This window comes from Phalaenopsis equestris, unplaced genomic scaffold (assembly GCF_001263595.1).
Source record: "Phalaenopsis equestris unplaced genomic scaffold, ASM126359v1 Scaffold001309, whole genome shotgun sequence".
Lineage (NCBI taxonomy): Eukaryota > Viridiplantae > Streptophyta > Magnoliopsida > Asparagales > Orchidaceae > Phalaenopsis > Phalaenopsis equestris.
Genome location: NW_018165748.1, coordinates 256857 through 280003, shown reverse-complemented (window position 1 = coordinate 280003; position 23147 = coordinate 256857). Strand labels below are relative to the sequence as shown.

The 23147-nt window shown below is 35.1% G+C and overlaps 2 protein-coding genes across 2 annotated transcripts; one reads left to right on the top strand and one right to left on the bottom strand.

Annotated features, from left to right (window-relative positions):
* Positions 1–848: 848 nt before the first annotated feature.
* LOC110033936 (adenine/guanine permease AZG1) lies at positions 849–2631 on the top strand. Its single transcript, XM_020738115.1, has one exon. It carries the CDS (start codon positions 849–851, stop codon positions 2523–2525), a length of 1677 nt encoding a protein of 558 aa, XP_020593774.1. The 3' UTR covers positions 2526–2631.
* Positions 2632–17909: 15278 nt separating this feature from the next.
* LOC110033924 (CBL-interacting serine/threonine-protein kinase 11-like) lies at positions 17910–19570 on the bottom strand. The gene is given in 2 exon segments (XM_020738102.1): positions 17910–19045; positions 19047–19570. Coding segments are annotated over 2 exon segments (1371 nt in total). The 5' UTR covers positions 19455–19570; the 3' UTR covers positions 17910–18082.
* Between the last annotated feature and the right edge of the window lie 3577 nt (positions 19571–23147).

Here is a 23147-nt window from a genome sequence, read left to right as displayed (position 1 = left end):
AAGTCTTTTTTATTTTTTAGTATTTTTAGAGTTTAGGGTTTGTGGTTTTCTGCGTCGGTTATTGCTTTTGCTCCTATTTTTGTAGAGACTGAGGCGGTGATTACTGCTTTGAACCTTGTTGGTAGATGTGGTTGAGATAAAATTGTGATAAAAATGAATTCTGTGGAGCAGTGAAATTATTGTAATGTGACAAAGGAGTATCCTTAGTATTTGATTATTCATATGAAAAAAAAATTGCTTTATTTAATAATGTGCATGTCCAGTTGTAGTTTATTTATCTAGAAGGAAATCAGTGCGCTAGTTGAGCTGCGAGAAGAAGATTGGATTCTCAAGTGATTGATTTTTCTGACAAGTTTACTTTGGAGTTTTCTCAGTTGCTACAAGAGGATTGTTTGAATATCTCTTTTGTTCGTGCTAGTAATAGTTTCTAAGTTTTTTGCAAAGTTGTATTATTAGATAATGATCCTTAAGATTTTATTTGTTTTGTGTGAGGTGTATGGGTATGGGATTAAGTAGAACTATTAGCTATTATTGGCTAATGGTTTAGTTAAAATAATTATTTTTTTGATGAAATAAAATTTTTCACGGGATTCATTTAAAACAAATATTCAACAATCTCTCTCCATTTTACTTTCTCATAAACAAATTTTAAAATTACTAAATTTACTTAAAAACTAATGCAATAGAAAACATTTATAATTAAATTATTTTAAGTAAACTAAAGAATTTAAAAATTATATAAAAAAATATACAAATATATATTTTGTCCACAATTTTATAATTAAACAAAAAAACATATTTTTTTCCCACCATGATTCTCCAACCTCCACCAAACCAATCTTTATATAATGCTGAAACCAATTCCTCTTCTCCCCTCGGCGGCGATCATGGATCCACCACACTCCTCCCGCCTGTCCAATCTGAACTCCAGGGTGGCATCTTCCCCCATTGGCCGGCGCTTCAAGCTATCAGAACGCGGCACCACCTTCACCACCGAGCTCCGCGCCGGCACAGCTACATTCCTCACCATGGCGTACATCCTCGCCGTCAACGCCTCCATCATCTCCGACTCCGGTGCAACCTGCTCCATATCCGATTGCCTTCACCCCTCCATCTCCTGCAAATTCCCTCCGGCAATGGATCCCGGCTACCAAAATTGCATCTTTCGCGCGCGGCGAGACCTCATTGTCGCCACCGCCGCATCATCCATAATCGGCTCTGCTTTAATGGGTTTCTTTGCCAATCTTCCTCTCGCTCTCGCTCCCGGAATGGGCACAAATGCTTATTTTGCTTACTCCGTCGTCGGCTTCCATGGCTCCGGCGATGTCCCTTACCGCTCCGCTCTGGCAGCCGTGTTTCTCGAGGGTGTTCTGTTCCTTCTCCTCTCACTTCTCGGCTTCCGTTCTCGTCTCGCTCGTCTCATTCCCCACCCCGTTCGTTCCTCCTCTTCCGTCGGAATTGGTCTTTTCCTCGCGTTTATCGGATTACAGAGCAATCAGGGCGTCGGGCTCGTCGGTTTCAGCCCTTCTACTCTCCTCACCCTCGCCGCTTGCCCAAGTTCCGCTCGCGCGTCTCTAGCCGCTGTACAAACTTTATCAAACGGCACCATTGCTCTCATCCCTGGCGCCACCATTTCAGGCGATCTCCTCTGCCTCCACGGCCGCATGCAGAGCCCCACTTTCTGGCTCGCAGCCTGCGGTTTTCTTATTATCTCCTACTGTCTCATCCGAAACATCAATGGCGGCATAATCTACGGCATCGTCTTCGTTACCGTTATCTCCTGGTTCCGCCGCACTGCTGTTACCGTTTTCCCGGACACCCCCTCCGGCAACGAATCCTACGCCTATTTTAAAAAAGTCGTCGACTTTCACCCCATTCGTTCCACCGCCGGCACCCTCAGCTTCTCCGACATTACTCGCGGCCGCTTCTGGGAAGCACTGTTCACATTTCTTTATGTTGATATCCTCGACACCACCGGCACTCTGCACTCCATGGCGCAGTTCGCCGGATTCGTCGACGAAAAGGGGGAATTCGAAGGGCAGTATTTCGCCTTCATGTCGGACGCCACAGCGATCATCGCTGGCTCGCTTCTCGGGACGTCTCCAGTGACGGCGTTCATAGAATCGTCGACGGGGATTCGGGAAGGAGGAAGAACAGGGGTGACGGCGCTCACTGTTGCGGCGTACTTTGTTCTGTCGCTGTTCGTGACGCCGTTGCTGGCGTCGATACCTCCATGGGCGGTGGGTCCTGCGCTGATACTGGTGGGGGTGATGATGATGAAGGCGGTGAGGGAGATCGAATGGGGGGATATGAAACAGGGCATTCCAGCGTTCGTAACGCTAATATTGATGCCGCTTACATACTCCATTGCGTACGGGCTTATTGGTGGAATCAGTGTATACGTGATTCTCAGCGCATGCGATTGGGCGGCCGCCGGAGTTAAGAAATACTCGCCGGCGGCGCCCATGGTTGCCGAGGTGGAAGCTGTTGAGAGAGGGAACGGTAATCATTATGTTGAGGTGTAGGTCAATGTAGGTGACGTTATCGTTCAACATATGTAATTACTGTGGAATGAATCTTAATTGTATATGGAAAACTATGGGAGAGAGAAGTCTTTGCAACATTAACTAATTGTTGGGAAAAAATTAAGCATTTAGAAGTTTTATTCTAAATTCTCTCTCTCTCTCTCTCTCTCTCTCTCTCTCTCTCTCTCTCTCTCTCTCTCTCTCTCTACACGTAGATAAATATATTGTTAAAAAATTTGATCTCCGATCAACCCCATAGTGTAACCAAGAGGCGGACCATCATTCCAGAAATGTGTGCAATTTGTTCCTATACAGAGATCGAACCCCCAATTTGAGGGACTTACACCAAAGACCGCAACCAATGAACCGGGCTAAGTCACGTGCCCCCCCGCCACACACACACACACACACACATACATAGGAAATCGACATTTGACAGAGGCCAAAATATTGATTTCTCATGCGCTATGCTCTATGATGAGATCCCATGCCAGAGATCGAACCCCAAACTTGAGGGGACTTACAGTGACCCCGCCACTATATATATATATAGGGAGAGGAGTAAACAATAATATGTCACACTGTTGAACATCTATTTGTCTATGAATCACACTTAAAAAATAGAGCTAAAACAAAAATAAAGATAAACAAGGAGAGGAGCAAACAATAATATGTCATATTAATCATGTTTTATTCATAAAGTGATCTCATTATTTATAGAGAGAAGATAATACGATGTGATGATGTTATATTGTTGCCCATGCTTTAAAGAGGGTTGTGTAGGGTATTCTTGGTATTTTACATGTATGTGTTGATCGGTCAATAGCACGTGGGGCCAGTCAACTAAGCTCAATTGACTTCAAATCGGTAAGGCTCGACATTTTTTTTTGGGGAAGGCTCAGCTTGATCGTCTGGCATTTGCTTGGTTAGATGAGATCACATTGACTGATCTTTGGATGATATGAGTCGGTCAGTTTGATACGACTTTGCAGTTTATCGTTGACCCATGATTAAGAGCCTTTAAGCATTCTTGAAATGGTTGGACATGCTAAGAAATTGAATTTTCTTGGAATCAACTCTCCTAAGATTATTGGCTTGGATGTCATTGTGTCTCATTTTTGTCTAAACGACCCTTTCTTATATTCTCATGTTGTTTTTTGTTTTCTCGTGATTCAGTCTTTGGTATTGAAGACTTTGCTCAGATATCTACACTCGATCAAACTTGTGGACCTCACGGTTTTTCGTCAGTGGACCTATTCATTTCTCCTCAGGTAGCGTTTGCTTTGTCTCATGATTCGGTCTTTGGTATTTCAGGGTTTGCTTGGATATCTTCACTCGGTCGAACATGTGGACCTCACGGTCTTCTATTAGTAGACCATCCTTGCATCTTGATATACACTTTTCTTCTAGATTATTAGATCTCCTTAGAATCAATGTGAGGAGGCAATAATGCATCCTGAATATGATGCAACAACGTACCTAACATACGACTCTTGAAGTCTTTTGTTCACAGCTCCTAATACGACCTATGTTGTTCACCGCAACAGTGACCTTTTACTACTAACTTGGCGATCAACTAAAACTAATACGACCTACGTAATCAATCACAATTTATATGGTCACAGCTTGTGCAAACCCCAACTCCAACATCTTTCGCTTACAAATGTTATTGTGACTCACTATTACAAGCTTCGTGAACAACTACAACATACATGGTCCAAAACCAATGCAAACCCCAACTCTAGCCTCCACGACCTACGACCTTTCTTGCGGAGGTTGTGAAAACCATTATATAGATGAACTCTTAAACTTTGAGGCTCCTTTTGTTGTAACGGTGGAATTTCATTATAAAATAGAAAGTTAAGTGTTCTCACATTAGAACACTCCTAAGATGAGTGAACTATTGGGAAGTTACAAAAACAGGGCCAAGTCTTGAAGCCATTTCACCAAAGCGGACAATACTTTGATGGGTAAGAGTCTAGGTTGTCACACATGATGAGGAGGCAAACATGAACACCAACTCAAACAACTGATTTGCTCGAAGTGCGTATAGTTGCCCTGTCTTCTAAATTAGAAGTCTAGTATAAACTTCACAGCAAGACAGATTTTTATAATTAATTATCTCGAGCATTCTCAATCAAGAATGGTTATATTGACATGATTTCAAGGTAGACATAATATTTTGGGTTCTTTTATTAAATTAAATTTGAAATTAATATTTCAAAAGATAAATTAAAGCTCGATCAAAGTTCATGTTTTTATCATCCCTCAAATACCAATGATGTTAACCTACCTGTTTTAGATAGATAAATGATTAAGTATCTGCATATCTAAACTATCGTATCATTCAAATAAAAAAAAATCATTACTATTAACTTTTTAAATATGAAAATGTCTTTGATGCATAGATTTATGACACTAACTTTATGCACAATAAATGTAAATATCAAACTTTTAGCGTTAGATATGTAAAAACATAAGAATTGTATGTCTGTAAATTTCTCAAATTATGGATATATGATGTTTTAAGTTGGGAGGTTTACATATATAATACTCAAAATATTAGGATTTACACATTCAATACATAAATTTTATTTTTACTTTCTCCTATTTTGATGTTTTAAGTGTTAGATGTATAATTAATGAAAATTTATGTGTTGAAGATATAAATTTTAATATTTTGAGTGCTGGTAAAATCACTTTTAATAATTTTGTCAATGATATCCAGATAGCATTTTTAAAAAAATTAAGACGATTGTGTGGAGATCAAACAAGCCCAATGGGCCGAGCTTCATCCCCTTTTCTCCGATCTTAAGTTGGATGCATAGTGGCTCGCGTAGAAACTAACAACCCAATAGGCCGAGATTCATCCCCTTTTCTCCGGTCCGAACTTAGGTGAAGTGCGAATGTTGAACTTATTTTTTCTATTATTTTTAATTCTTTTCAACACATAAATTAGGGTCGTTTCGAATCATCTTGTATTTTTATTTGTACTTTAGTTTATTTATAATGTGATATGAAATAAAATATAATTAGTACTTTTTATTTTTATCTTTAATTTGTGTGTGAATTTTTAATAATATAAGCTATTTTTATTTCATCTAGTATTGAATATGATGATATATGTCATGGTGGTGCCAATTAACAACAACCACTAATGGTTGTGGTGGTGTGATGGAGATGGTGATCATTGTAAGTTGCACCTGATTGTTAGCAGCAGTGGGCATCGGTGTCTATCTATGACATTGACCTGGGTTGGTGACAGTTATGATTGTGGTTATTTGATTTATTGAGCACATAAAAATAAAAATGATTAGAAGTATTATAATTAATTTTTATTAAAAAAAAGTAAAAAAGAAAAATAAGATGAAATTGATGCCAAACAACTGCTAAGACTATTTATTAGTCTCGTTTTGAAGAACTCGATCATCCTAAACCCTAAAAATTAAGACTGCCAAATGAAAAGAATTCATTGTCAAGACCCTAAAGGATCAAATGAGATAACCAATGCTTTTGAGCTCTTTCACAACTCTCAAAATTCCCGGATTGAGAAAAATGAAGAACAATATTTTAGTAAAGCATGCAATATACTCCCTAAGAGAAAGTAGATATAGAGCCACAAGACAACCTATGATTCCTTTAACCATTTTTTTACAAATTTTAACCCATAAAATATATTATGCTGTCAGCAAATTATTTGAAGCATGCAATTTGATGAGGAATTGAAGACATCTTTGTCTTGTAATTCTATTATGTTCATCTCCTCTCCTTCTTGGCCAAGCTAGGTGATCAAGGCCTAGCCGACTATTAAATCCTTAGAAGTAACATATCACATCATTTGGATTAAGAAAATGAAATTTAAGATCAAATTTTATGAACATAAGCATGGTCTCAATAATATGCTGGAAGAAGAGCTCAACTAAGGCCCATCTATAACTAAGTTTTGAGCTTAAATATGTATATTTTGGAGACATGACTTCGAATTCTAAGTTTTTATTTAGAAGAATAAGTATAGGCTTGGGGCAATTAATAAATAATGGAATATAGAATGACTTAATGAAGATGGTTGACGCTTTTCTCCATTAATGATCACCTGCCTCAATTTCGTTAATTTTTTTTTAAATCAAAATGGTTTAAATGACATTATAAATACACAAAACTGTGCTAGCATGCAATAAAATATTTTTAAGTTAAGAATGACAAAATCATATTAGAGATTTTTTTTCGCTTTGTGTTAGTGCTTGACGGCCTCATCACTTGACATTTATTTGATGTAATTGATTGTTTATATTACTGTTATTTGACAACCTTCTTACCACATCTTCTTAATCATCCTCACGCATCTCTCTACATTTTAATCAACATCTAAACTTAGGCATCCACCACCCTAGTCTTTAAAACTCGGTCCAACGTCTTTTTTATAATTATCAACCAAGCTTAAGTGGACAACAATTTAGGCATGTTATCTACACTATTATATGGCCTTAAATCTCATCAAACTCCACTTATTTTGGATCATAAATTTACATTATAAAATAATCCTCATCGTTAATCATTTTCTTTCTATTAGATCATTCAAAACCTATTCAAACATCTTCCATAATAGATCTTATAAATCAACTTAAACTAACTAGTTTAAACTAATATTGGTCTTCATTCCACGATAACTCTCTAAAGGATCACTTTCTTACCATCCACTTCATATTGAAAATTAACATACTAAGATAGCCACCCACCATAAATTATTCCTTTTGACACCACTTAAAAAGTCTAAATATTTTTATGATTTTCTTAATCAGCTCAAACTAACCCAAGTTAAACTAATCTTGACATTCTCTCTACTGAACTCATACATTTTTGCTAAATGTTTTATATTACATCCTAATATATTAAACTGAAGACTCATATTTTTTTTAGCCATTAATCATACTAAAAATTCTCTCATTTTCCTAAATAACACTTTTTCTATATGCAAATTCAATTCTTGTTTACGCTACTAAGTCTCCAATGATTGTTGTACTTCTTAAATTGTATAATTTTTTTTTTGAATAAGTTCAATAATTCATGAGTTGCAAATATTCTTTTTTTTAGTCATCAATCAAGTTTTACGCTGCAAGTTATTGATATTTCATATAAAATAAAATCAACATTTTTGTTTGAGTTTTCAATATTTTCTTGTATTCATTCATCATAATTTGAGTGGGGGCACATAGATCAACTCATATAAAACTATTTGAGTTGAGAGCTCACCTAATGTATAATACTTGACCTTATGTTAGTAATTATTATTAATAGAGAAAAAGAATATGATGGGCTAGAATTTATGTTTGAGATTAAAATTGAGATTTATTTACTATTTAGACTAATTCTTTCACTCATTAATATTAAATAATTAAATTAAAAATATTTCTTTCTAATTATTAAAATGTTAAATTAACCTTAAACTTAAATACTCTAACTTTAAGATAAAATTTAGCTTTGATTATTTCTAATTGAATTTTATATTTTTAAATAATATATTAACTATTCTAATATCCACTAAAAAATGGAACACTTTATAAATAAATAGAATTTTGCATGTTCAAGTGTTTTCAATTAAATTGTAAGTTCCAAAACTCTTAAAACTTTATCTTTCTAACAAAGATTAGCATCATCATCATGAGTTTTAGATGTATTTGCATGTCTAACACACAAAACTTGATATTTACATTCGTAACATATTGGGATCATAAACTCATATGAAAAGCTTTAGTTTTGATATGATGTTAAAGATTTGATTGACGTGCATGCAAATATGAATGTTTCGGGTTAGATGCGTGAATACATAAGAATTGTGTGGTGTGTAAGTAAATGCCCCTATTTAAAATCATCATAATTAAATCTAAAACTCAGATAATATCGCACCAAGGCAAATTCATTTAAAAATACATAAAAAGAACATGGCTAATCTGCATTCAATCATTTATTCAGATAAAAAGTTGTATTTTTTTTATTATGTGATCTGCAATTTGAGGTGTTATTATAATGGTTGATGATAAAGTTTTGATTGGAAAAAATTAAATTATAAAAAAGGTTTAAGTTGCTAATTAATTAATCATAATGTTTGATAGATGACATGGCATGCAAGAAAATGCAGACTCTTCAGCTGTATTCTTTTCTATAAAATATTCGAACTTGCTGAGAAAGTTCAGTTAAAAGATAAAAGAGAAAAGTGTAGTTCTTGAGTCAAATTAAAAATAAATAAAAAATGATGTCTGAGATCACTATTTTGCCATCAAATAAATTTAACTTTATATGTTTCATAATGAAAATTATATATATATATATATATATATATATACACACACCTTGTTCTGTTAGGAGGAACACACTGGAACTCCTAATATTGGTGAGATGGCGGCCTCCTCCTACCGACTGGGTGAAATTTAATATGGATGGAAGTTGGAAACCTTTTAGGGAGTGAGCATTGCTAGGAATGCGTGTGGAAATTGTATTATTTTCTTCTTATTCCCTTCTATGACCGAAACACCATTGGAAACTGAAGCTCGAGGGGCTTTGATGGTGGCATCGATTGATGTCCTTCTTAACTGACAACAACTTTTGATTGAAACTGATTCTAATGCTTTCATTGACATCATTATCGGGGGTAGCAAAGTGTCGTGGGACATTTTATATTACGTTAAGCGAATTAAATGTATTTCATCACATATTACGATTTAGTGGGGTTTCATACACAGAGAAGGAAATCGGTCGGCTAACTGGTTGGCCAATACCGGTGCTGCTAGTAACAATATCGTGGTGGGAACAGTGCCACCCCCATCTTTGCATATTTTGCTGGTTGGGGACCTTTTGGATGACCCGTTTGTCCGTGCCTAGTGTGGTGCTTTTCTGGGGCCAGTTCTTGCCTTTTTTTTATTATTATGATGGCTGGTCTTTTTCTGATTATATTTGGGTTTGGATTTATGTTGGGTTACCTGTTTGTGTTGTATGGAGGTTGCTCGGATCCTTTATTTTCTGTTATGTTCTTCTTGGTCTTGGGGGTGACTGTGCTGGAGGCTTGACTAGGGTGTTTTTCTTTCCTAGGTTTGCAGGTCCTTTCATTCCCCATTCCTTTCTCGATCATCGGTTTACATTCACTTTGGGGGGTTTGTATTGCTATGCTGAAGATATAGATTACTATTATCTGCCTCTCCCTACTCTTGCTCGTGCTTGTCCTTGGCATACACTTTCCTTGGTGCATCCCTGCTGTTTTGATGAAGTTGGCGGTGGTGATGGGATTTGTTTTCAGCCTTTTGGTGCAGGTTCAACTTCTTAGAGTAACTTTTACTTATTGGAGAAGTTCTCGGGTTTGTTGGAATGGAGAATCTTTTACGATATAACAAAGGCTAAAAAAACTTATGGAAGAAGCTTCACTCTTATTTATCATCTTATCTTAGCTTGATACAAACTCAAAGACTACTTCCATATTTATACTAGTGGCACCTCCTAAATTAATGGTTAGGATTGTGCCACCACAATTCTAATCCAATGGTTACAAATAATTCCATACATACCACACAATAATTCCACACCCACCACACCTACCACACTTACTACACAATAATTTCATACCTATCATAACTTCTAGAATAAGCTTCTAGAAATTAGGCTTTATTTAAACAACTAAAACCAATATTATATTTCAACAGGGTTTAGTTATTTTGGGCTCGCCGTTGTATTTTCTTTTTCTTGGGTATATGTGCTTTGGGTATATGGCCTTTTGATCTTTTTTTTTTGTTTTGGTATACTCTTTTTTCGTGATGTTAAGAGGATTTGTAATGCGGAGGAGGAACCCCCATATGAGTTCGTACTGTATTTCCTTTTATCTTTTAGTTTCGGGGGATCCTCTCCCAACCCTATCTTGTGTGCTCAACTTTTATGAATAACACATAGGAAGTCTAATAATGCTCATTCTCCCCCCATATATATATATATATATATATATACCCCGGCCTATTAGTTGGCATCCACGGTATAAGACCTCTCTGGTCGATCTTTCAAATCTCCTTCGGCACAGTTGGCCTTAAGGAGGTGGTAATTGAACTGTTAGACACATTAGGGGTAGCTGAAGACTTGTATAATAGCCTCTGGTCATTCCTATGTCGAATTCATCTTGTCGGACTATCAATCTAACTTGAACATATTGATCTCACGGGGAGTTTAACTAGTTCGACCATTGAGCAAGTTGTTCAGTACATGCGCATTGACATCGTGATAAGCGAACTATACAATCAACCGCTCTGGCCGAGTTACTACATCGAATTGATCTTGTAGGACTAGCAATCCGGCTTGATAAGCCATTTAGCTTCACGTCTTGAACTCGCTTCAGGTGCTTTCAGGCTTCAGCCATACAAAGGGCATATGAAGGTCTAACATTTCTTTTATGATTTTAAATTATGAATAAATTCGAAAAATAAAACATATTATAAAGTATGAATATGATAATAACACAAATATAATTTTATTTCTGAATTTCTTTTAAGAAATAAAACATTAATCTTCCAGTGTTGGTTTATGCGAGGGGAAGGAGGACAGGAATCGTGAGGAGAATCCGGTAAAAAAAAAGCCACGTCGGAACAAAAAGTGACTGCTGACGTGTTGGTATTATCCTCTTCGTTTTTCTTATTTAAAAAAAAAATAAAAAACTTTTTAAATTTTTTTTCCTTATATATAAATCTTAAATCAGTGATTTTTATGTTAAATGTCCAAATCATGCAATAAGACAATCTTGATTATTGACTTATACGTATTGATTTGTGGGGTTTTACATACATGCCAACTACTTCCAATGTATTTGCATATCTAACATTTAACTTTTACCTTCTACATTATTGCAAACAAAATTTTTGATCATATAAAAAAAATTATTCTTTTTACATATTTTTATGTAAAATCTTCCATAATTTATCTTAATTTAAGTGTAGGAATTGTTATAATATTTATGTTTATAGATTAATTTTCTTTATTATGTTTAATAAACAGAATATTCACATGAAAATTTTATTTTATAAGCTTATAATGAAAAATAATGATGCCTATTATTTCTTTCTTTGAAAATTATGTACGAAATATGCTATTTATCAAATAGAGATATAACTCTTGTTGAATAATTACCCACCATTGTATAGTATGCGTTATGACCCCATATTTTCGCATAATTATATGCGGGTTTGACGATTGCAAAGTGTATGACAAGCGATGGTCTTTTCCCAGTCATTGCCTTTGATTGTTTGCAATTTTCTCTACTTAATTATTCAAGAGTTATAATTTTAATTTTACATTTTAAACCCTATATTCCAATCTTATTAAAAACTTTTTACACATTATCTAACCGCATTCACCTTTGAACCATTGAATATTTTTCTGAAGATCACACTTAATAGCATACACTTCTTTATGGAATGTTTATATATAGATTTAATGTGAACATTGATTTTAATTTTAGTGATCATTAATTAATAATCTTAGTTTTTAAAAATAATTAATTATAATTAATAATTTACTATGCATTAATACTACCATCAAGTCTAATAATATATATAAAGTTATTATCCATATTTATTAGTTACATTGAAAAATAAATTAGGTTAAATAAATGGAATAAAAAATATTGTCGTTTAGTAATCATGGAAACATAAGGTAAGATTTCAACGTCGTATTAGCTTTAATTAGGTGGCTATCTGGGAGATGATCGGAATCCTCAAAAGTGAAGAAAGACGAAAAGTAAGCAGTCTTCACCCCCACAAGTTGCTCTTTCATGCAATTATTTATATTTTTGAAAGCCTTGTCTACATATCACTCATTTATCTTATTTTTTTTCTTATTTACATATCTAACACCTAAACTTCAATTTTTGCATGTGCAACACCCTGCCTATGATGGAGACTTCTGTTTCGCTTTTTCAAAAAATGATAAAAGTAATATGAAAATTTTGGAGGACATGAATGCAAAAGGGCAAAGTTTAGGACGTTTGATAAGCAAATGCATAGGAATTGAGTGTGGTGTGTAAAGATATATGTACCAGCCAATTCTTATGCATTTATATTTCCCCCTCTTAAAATTTGATATTTATATTTATGACAAATTTTTAAGATTTAGATACTTATATGATAAAGATATAAATGCTATTCAAATTTGGCATATCATTTGTGAAGATGTTGAAAATTAGGATATGATAATTGATCAAATATATAATAAAATCACACATATTTAAACAGTGACTGAAAATAAAAAAAAATACTTTATTTTTTAATTTTTTTCGATTCAAATTTATTAATACATCGTTAGCTTAGTTGTTATAGTGCATGACTTTTATTTTTGTCCTTGTTATATGGCAACTATTTTTTTTTTCGGAGGATAGTGTTTCAAGTATTTTTTAAATTATTTAATTTAATAAATAATTTAAAACTATATAAAATTTCATAAATATTATAATCACATTTAAAAATAATAATAAAATTTAAAAACCTAATATTATAATATAAACTTAAATAACTTTAATTAATTATATAAATATATATTTAAAATTTATATAGAAAGATAAAAAAAAATTTTAATTATTTTTTATTTTCAAAATATCAAATGAGAAGACGGTTACCTCCGCAGATTTTATAAGGCAAAGTTGTAAAAATAACATTTTTTATAAATTTATTTTTAAGATTTTTGAAAGCTAAAATATATTTAAATTTATTATTTACTACATAGATTAACTTAATTTCTATTTAATTTTAAATAAAAATCTATATGATTAAAGTCATTTTATTTTATAATATAGTATTGATTAAATTTTAATATTTTTAATTTTGTTAAATTAAATAACTTTAAAAAGAATAATTAAACATACACTATGAAGGCTACAATCTGTGATTAAATTTTTTTAGCAGTTATTTAAACTAACAAAATTTATTTAAAAAAAATATGATTTTTAAATTTTGGCCAAATTTTCATCTGTGATTAAAAAAAGGCTATTATTTCAACTATAGAAAAATGAATTAAATACTTTAAATCATTATAGGTACATATGTAAATATATTTTTTTGTCAGTAAGCTTTGCTCCCGAGTTTAGGAATGGCCAGCGCTTTCCGAGCAATCCGGTCAGACAAAAGCCACATCAGCCGGACGGCTGACGTGTTGGTATTATCCCTTCAATTATCTGTTTTCTCATTTTTTCTACATATAATTTGCAAAAAAAAAAAGGATCTTTTTGCAAATTGGAGAGGATCGCAGTCTAACAATCAACGCCCGGTTCTATAAAGAGAACAAAAGGTACTGAAAGAAAGGCGAAAAGCGAGTGGCCTTTCTGTCACCCCTAAAAGTAGCTCTCTCTTTCATATATTTATTATTATTATTTTAGGAAGTTGGAAGGGTATGTCCGTAATAATTTTTTTATTAATAATTACTCACTAATTAGTTCAATGTATAATGGAACCAAATATGAATAAACTTTTACTTGGTTATATTCAACTTATTTTGAGTAGAATATCTAAATATTTATTCATTAAATAAATAAATAATTAATTTTTTGCAAAAAAAAATAAAAATAAAAATAGATGCTAGTATGTATATATGAATAAGAAAAATTTCTTGAAAAATAAGCTTTATATTGAGTCCTCTGTTGTAGGGTTTAGAGCATTTATGATCCCAATCTTTTTATATGAGGGGTGAGAAAGAGAGAGCTAAATTAGACCAATAATTGTTTCGCATAGTAATTGGTACCTTAAGAAATTATTTTATAAAAAAAAATTGAATTATTTTATTTTGATTTATATATATAACACTGATGACCATAAGATTTACAGATTTAACACACAAAAATTTTGTTATTTACATTATCAAGCACTGTTCTTCATTAACAAACAAACAAACTCATCTAAGGCTCAAGAAAAGAGGCCGATTAAGGTCCAAAAATTAGAATCATACCAACGGGTTGATTAAAATTTGGTGAAGAGATCGATTTGAATAATGGTAATAACAGGCCGAGTAGAATTGTGAAGATGCCAAACAGAGTCAACGCTCTTCATATTTTTTTGCTGCACAGCAGCTGAAAATGTTGGGATAAATGCTATTTTTAGCATTAATTTAATCTTTCGAATGTTGTACATGTAAATAACAAAGTTTCAATATGAAACATGTAAATCTTATGCGCGAGAAGAGAGAGAGAGGCAGCACAATAAACAAGAAAATATATTTTTCATTAACTATTTTCTCATAAAATGATCTCCTAATTATGGAGAAAACGGTACGGTATGTGAAGTTACATGTCCACCCCAGCTTTAATGGAGGAATTACATCATATTCTCAGTATTTCATATGTATAGGCCTATTATTCCGCTACCCTTTAATTCAAACCAGTAGAACTAATTGCGTCTTGGATCGACAATGTCTACCCATTCGACTCTACTGAACCGGGGTAGCTCTTCAACCTTTGATGGTCTTCAAATTTGCAGGGATGGCTCGATCAACTTGACTTTGTTGATCGGTGGTTATAGTTTGACTATCAGTCTTCAATCATTGATGTGGTGCTCTTGTTGGTTGAGTGATGCTTGATTATTGGCGAAAGACGAATCACCGTAACATGCTCACTCTCCAGCAAGGAGAGCCGGAGGGATGATCGAGATGCATAGTTACTACTTAGGGCCTGTTTAACACAGGTGATGATTATTTATAATATGTTGATAAGCAGATTACCCTGATAATTTGATAATCCGCAGATTATCAGAATAATATGTCTTACTATTTGGGACAGCTTATTTAGATTAGCTTATTGGTGGTTAAATGATATTCTTGTCCCTGTCTGATAAAACTGTTTGGAGCAGCTTATTCAGAATAACTTATTGGTAGAATAGAAGTACATAGTGCAGAAACATACACTCATCATAGATCAATTATAAAAGATGTCATACAGTTCTCACTCTTTCATGAGTACCAGAAGAAATAAAAAAGTACAAATACAAGTACAACTACAATGAAAAATATTAAAATATTTAATTTCAGACTATGGCTACGCATGTCCTCGTCTGCACTGTCAACTTGAGAAAACACCAGATTCGCATGACTGCTGGCAGTGTAATATGTGGGACTGTCAACCCACCGAAAGAAATCGCAACAAGTAAAAACACCCTTAACACAATTGTAGAAATGTTTCCCAAAGCTTTTAGACTGACGCGACGTGAGCAACGGAGTCGGTAGAACAAAATAACACAAAAGACCTCCTGTAACTGATATCCTAGAAGTCATGTTTGTTTAACTGCGGAAAAAAAAATAATGTGATGTCAGTACTTATTCTAAAAAGAAAAATAAAATTCACATAAAAATTAATCTACATATATACGAGAAAAAGAAAGACTTGTTGGATTAGCTGCCATGTATAGCATCTGCTATAGATTCCCTCATAGCAGTCATTTCAGCTACACCCTCCGCGTCATAAACTACAAAATCATTAAATTCATTCTCATACTCAGGAACTGAAGGCCTGAACTTGCTTTCTGATGTTTCTTCATAGACGGTCAACTCTTCATTATCAATCATACCAAAGACCTACAACCACAGTAAGACATTGAATATGTTTTATTATGAAATTGTGTAAGTTTACATAACTATGCTTTTCAAATACATAGCAAAGGTTCTCGATAGACATCTAAATTTGATACATCTCCTCTTTATATAACATAGCAATAGTTGCATCTCCTCTATTCAAATACATAGCAATGGTCTTGCAAAGATAGTGAAGATAACCCAATTATGTCTCACTAAAGGCACATACATTCAGCTAAACAACTGACATGTGTAATATTTAAGTTCTTAATGGGCAATTCCACATATTTAACAGAAAGTAAACATTGCCACTATTGCATATGTTATAACCATTGGTGCAGCTAAACATTGAAACCATTGCCATTCTCATAATTCAGGTACTGTCACTTTTGCCTGATATAAAACAGAAAGTAAACATTGCCTCCTCAATAATATAACCTTTGCCACTATTGCCAAGCAAACCGAAAAGACCGAAAAGACCAAGAAAATATTTCTAGGTTATAACAGGAGCTGATCAATATAAATGGTGCAACTAAACAATTTTAACAAGGAACCTTTGCTTTCATACACCAAACTGGACTAACAGGGAATGCATTGAAACAGTGAAAGAGAACCATGGTTGTAATCGCACACAACAGTTTATACAGTATAACGATTCTTGCTTCACAACAAACAACATAACAGTTTATACAGTATAAAGAATCAAAGATGGAACCCAACAAACAACATAACAGGGCTGCATCTTCCTTCACTTACCAACAGTTAGAAGCAGCTGGAAAAATTCCAACAGTAACATGAACCTAAAATACCCAAAAAATCAAAACGTAAGGGCTCAAAAAAAAATTCAAGAGTTCCCCCTAAACATTTCAACTGTTCCAACCGTAACAGGCACATTCCTTCAACGAAACCCTCAGATCCATTTCACTCCAACATTTCGAACAAAACTTCAAAAAAAAATTCATTCACAACGTAACCCTAAAAAAAATAAAAAAAACGCATAAAAACCTCAGCTTTAAGGAATCTAGCCACATAAAAACCAAACAGAAGCCACATAAAAACCAAACAAAAACCAAACAGAGAAGATCGAAGCATTGCGGCATATAGATCTCACCAGAAGATTACGAAAGAGAAGATCGGGAAAAAAGATCGCGAGAGAAAGAAGATCACGAAGGAGAAACCGTAAGGGCATGGGAGAAATTCGAGCCCTAACAAACGCCAAACGCAAGACCTCCCCCGTGTCCGATCCATAGAACAAAATATAAGACGCGATTACGGGAGTTTTCAAAACACATGGCCGAATGCATTAAACAAACACTACGGCACCGCCGCAGCAAAATAAGCTGCCCCAAACAGGCAGTTAGTCTTTGATAAAGAATCTTTAGGGCATCCGTAGAATGGTTGATGGCATTGAGAAATTGAGTCTTTTCTTAAGTTCGTACTCGAACCATATGGACATCTTTTGTCTTGTGAATTATGACTTGAATGGTCGTGTTTGATTGACTTTGGGTTTAGCTTTGGTTCATACTTACTACGTTGGATTGGATAAACATGCCTCCTGTTGTCTGTTGGTCGGCCCTCCTTAATTCTTCTTTGCAATCTCTCAAATCATTAGATCTCCTCTGAGATTCATGTTGGCTCATTCCTAACATTATATGAACATATCAACCACCAAAATTTTAGCTCGTCGTATAAATGAAAGTTTGGATAATTGTTATGTTAATAGATAAGACTTCGGTGGTGGGTATGTAAAGGCCGCTGTTACATTTTGAGACAATACATAATATAATAGCATAAATTAGAGATTTCCGGAGCTTAAATCAATTAGTGGAACCATTATATGGCCCCAACAGATTCGGATAAAAGGTCAAAACATTTAAAAAAAAATATGGTAATATACACAAAAATAACGCATAGGTAGAAAACCGGTTCGGTTTTTTCCATCGCTGACCAACGCTCTGCATCCGGAATCTGGATCGGCTCAGATCTTAGCGGTTCACCGCCGTCCCAGAAACCGAATCCACAACCGGCGTTACGCGGTCCCTTAGCGAATTCTCCCTCCAAAATTCGCCGGCCCAGCGCTCCCTCCCCTCCATGAACCGGCCCCTCTGTACTTCCAACAAAGTTAAATCTTCGCTCAGCCGGTAAACCTCCACACCAACGACAAAATTCCCACATTGACCCCGCAAAGCCACCCCTACGCTCCCTTTCTCCCCTTTCCTGCTCACCACCAAACCCTCGCTTCTCCCCGCCTCCTCCACCCGCCGGAGCACCTTCTCCGGCGCCTCGCCGGAGATAAATCTCTCCCTCTTCTGCACGCCGAAGAGCCCGGAGAGATCCACACCGGAAGAAAACCCGATGATGTCGAAAGCGTTGAGCTGTCTTTTCTCTGCATCCACCGCCTCTGCTTTCGAAATCTTGTACTCCTCATCCCCCGCACCCTCCTCCTGAAAGCTCGCCATCGCCGCCCATTTCTTGGCATCCAGCCCTTTTCTGAACCAGGGATGAGTCATGATTTCCTCCACTGTTATTCTGGTCTCGGGATTTTTGTCCAGCAGGCGGCCGATGAGATGTCTGAGCTCGAACGATGTCCATTTAGGGCATCGGAACTCGCCGCGGTAGATTTTGCGGTACATTGCCATGAGATTCGAGTCGTTGAAGGGAAGATAACCGGTGAAGAGGACGAAGAGTATGATGCCGCAGGACCAGAGATCGACGGTGGCGGCGCTGTAGCCCTTCTTGGCGAGAATCTCTGGCGCAACGTAGGCGGGAGTGCCGCACAGAGTGTGAAAAAGTCCGTCAGCTTGGACCATATCGGGAATCGCGGAGAGGCCGAAGTCAGAGACCTTAAGATCGCCGTTCTCGTCAAGCAGGAGGTTCTCGAGCTTTAGATCTCGGTGGAAGACGCCGCGTGAATGGCAGTAACCGAGCTCCTGGGTAGGGCAGGAGCCCGACGGAAGAAATGAGCTGCTGGAAGTAGCGGCGGCAGAGATTTTCCGACAAGCGGCCGGCGTTGAAGACGCGCTCGAAGAGCTCGCCGCCCTTGACATAGTCGAGGACCAAGTAGATCTTGGATCGGGACGCGAGCACCTCGTGGAGGTGGATGATGTTGGGGTGGCGGAGAAGGCGGAGGATGGAGATCTCCCGCTTAACGTGATTCACGAGTTCGGATTTGGAGAGGCGGAGCTTGCTGAAGCATTTTATAGCAACAGTCTGTCCTGTGCGGAGGTTGCGGGCGAGATAAACCTTTGCAGAGGAACCGCAGCCGAGGAGACGGCCGAGCTCGTATTTTCCGAGGAGGACCTTCGTCTCGGCCCCCCACCGGAATTCGGCTAGCGGATCGTCGCCGGAATCCGGCATGATTTGTGATGGAAGATTTTTTGAGAGAGGGAGGGAGAGGGAGGGAGGAGATGTAGAAGAGTGAAGAAGGAGCTCATAAGTTATGGTGCGAAGGAAGAAGAAAGGATGGCGCTGTATTTAAGGGGCGAGCGGAAGTCGGGTCCAAGTGGTGGCTCTCGTTCCGTGTTATCGTGAATGGATAAATCGGGCGGAAGTGAATTAGGATTTTGGAGTTTTAAAAATAGTTTGAAATACGATTAATATTTTATTTTAAATAATGTTTTATGATATATATTTTTTTAATAATTTGTATTAGCTTAATATCACGGACAAATTTATCTCAAGTCATCCCTGTGGCTTTAACGCTCTTCTTTAGCGCTAAATCAGTCTAACCTTTACAATGTTTGGGCAAGGAAGAAGAGGAGGGACAAGTATTGGATAAGGAAATACTTCATTAAGAAAAATTGATTACAACACTTGAATGTCTAGAAATCTTGAATAGTTCTTGGATGGATACAAATGAGGAGGGGGGGATTTGTATTTAAAGCTCCTCCAGGACTAAGGGAATCTTCTAGATTACATTAGAATATTCTAGTTTCTAGATATCATACACTGTTCTCGTATATACATACATAGCCTTAGAACTTTTTAGGTTATTCTTGAGTTCTCATTGAAGCTTTTCCTTCTAATATTCTCTGGAATGTGACAGAGTTTTCTAAAGTTAATTGGATTGCTCTTCTCTATTTGATTTTTTTTTTAGAATCTTCCATCTCATGATTGTCTTGCTAATTATTCTTGAAGATGGAGGAGTGTGACACTTTCCGCACTTAAGCTCGTAATGATCTATCACAACTTTCCATTTGACATCTTGATATTCATAACACACTTTTTTTACGATATTGCATATCTGGTTGTCTTTCAGATAAACCTTCCTTAAATATTTATGAGTATATTTTTTAATACTTTTTATTGGGGCATGCGTGAAAAGAGGAATTTGAATCTACAATCCAAGGTTCAATACTGACTATGAGATAAAACAAAGGAGTCACCTTAGATTTGAACTATGGAGATATTTGTAGAGAAGTACCTTGCATGTTTTCCACCAGTTTTTCTTTGAGCTATGCAGTCATTCTTAAAACTTTTTTTCTTTCCATAGTTCCTACATTCTCGTATGACATTTCCTCTGATCGATCTATACATTTCTCTTCTGGATCTAAATCTACTATCTCTTCTCCTATTTCAGTCCAAATTCATTTCTTTGTTTTCTGCTTTCAATGTAAAACCTGAAGATTCACCAATCATTGCATATTTTCAAATTTCTTCATTCAACGCCAACCCCACAGTGTCATCAAAGTTCAACATCATATTTTCGGAAAAGTTACTCGTAGTCTGACTGATCTACCCAGTTGTTCAACAATGAAGACGAAATTAGCAGTGCCCTGAACTCATCATCAAATTAGATCCATACATAACGAATCATAGTCATTATAGTGTTGATACTATTTAGATGTTTTGCTCTTAAACTGTCTTTTATCTTTTTAATGTTGAATAATCTCTTCATCAGGAAAATCTTAGTTTAAATAGAAGATTGTACATCTTTATCAATGTCACAATGAGATATGTCGTGGTTTTCTCAATTACTATATTAAATGCAATTGATGTTGAAAGTGATAAATAGATCAAACTTAGAGTTATTTGATCCAGCATCTCCCATTCCTCCCTAGTCATAGATTCAGGGTTCTTGGCATTTTGTTACGGTGGTAGATATAGCTTTTTCTAATACAATAAATCTTTCATTGCATCCGCTAGGATGTGAATTTTGACCCATTCAAATTCTTCACTTTATATCTTATTTCGTTGACCATCTCTCCCACGTAAATCAAAAAACCAGCTCATTAGTACCACTTGTTAGGATGATATTATATACTTATAGTTTCAATCAATTAAAAATCAAAACCACGCCATAAAATAGGATTACAACAATTTCATGAAATCTAGAATAAATAATCAAACAGAAGAATAAAAAATCAAATTTAGAAAGTTCACACTAAAATTTAATGTGAGAAAACTCGAGAAAGAAAATAAGCCATGTAATCACACCTCCAAAAAATTTTCATTATGTTGAATTAGAAATGTACAAAAACATTCACTTATATCTCTCTCTATAATTAGTAGAATTTGCAAGACTTTGCTCGAACTCTTCATCTCGATCTCACTTGAGAAATTACACTATGAAATCATTCTCTAGAACTTCACCACTTCACACAAATGCTTTCAAGAGAATACAATTGCTCAAAAATCACTAACTTAAAAAACTGAATGAGAGAAACTTCTCGCCTGTGTGACCACACAGTCACCTGACGTAATTCTTTCGAGTGCTCGAGAAAGAAGATGAATGATATGAAACACCATGATGTAGCCACGCACGTTGCGGCGTGGTTACGTCGCTCGTCATGCAAGGCTATGTATGAATCGAGCATGGTTATGCCAAGAAGGGTAGTGAGCCCTCTGATCCTTTGGGCTTCTTGCGACTGTGTGTGCATCCAGGCTCCACAACTCTAACAATTTCCATATTATAAGGTCTAACATATTTGGGGAAAATATCACAATGAGATTGAAACTTATTCCATGATAATTTCTTAATGAGAAGATATTATGAGTTCCTTTGGTATTCTTCATCTTCTTTTAATTACTTAAGATCTCAAAATAATTGCAATCAAACATAGACAACCTTACAAATGTTATGAAAATATAGACACTTGAGAATAGAAGTTGAGGCTACTCTAAACCCTAAAATATAATTTGAGTAAAGTATCAAAATAGTCTATGATTTGGTCATTTCAGTCTCAGAGTTTATAGAATTGTCAAAATAATAACCAACTACTTTAAAATTGGTACCTAATAGTCATATACAAGAACTATTTCAGCTTCAATTTAAAGAATTAGATGAATATTTTTACACTTATAAACTCTATGACTAACACCAATTTTTACATGCACAATTCATTGCCGATGCATGAAAAAGTGTAATTCACGTTTTAAAACTTATAAATTATGATATTTTTATTTGATGTACAAAATTTGGATGGTATAAATATAAAAAGAAAAATTTAGGTCTTAAATATATGTAAATACATTAGAATCGGGTGGCATGTATGTAAATGCCTTTAAAAAAAATATTTATTTAACGGCAGCCATACTTTTATCACACAAACTTGTAATTTTGGTAAGATGAGGTCTGCATTGAGTGGCAGAGAATAAGTTGCAATATTTTATTAAATTTTTTATATTTAGACTATTTTATAGCGTGGGCCCCGGTGATAAATTAATGGGAATATTTTAATTACACAAAAAGCAGATAAGCAATTGTTTATTTTATTTTGGAAGATTTACATTCATACCACTCAATTCTTGTCTATTTACAAACCTGTATCTAAACTTCAAGAGATAGAAGCCATTTCAGGGGTATAAATATAAAAATTAAAATTTATGTGACTTCTTTGTAAGTAATTAGACTAGCCCTTAGTTCCATAGTCACGCAATTGTAGCTTCTTTCCATACGTCTGGACACGTGGCGTCCGAATACTGGAAAAGCATTCGGTTTCAAATAAAAAAATAAAATTAAAAATATGATAATATAACATTATACAGTTATTAAAACAAATAAAAATATTTATAATTTTCACCTGCAGATCATCATGACCATTTTGATTG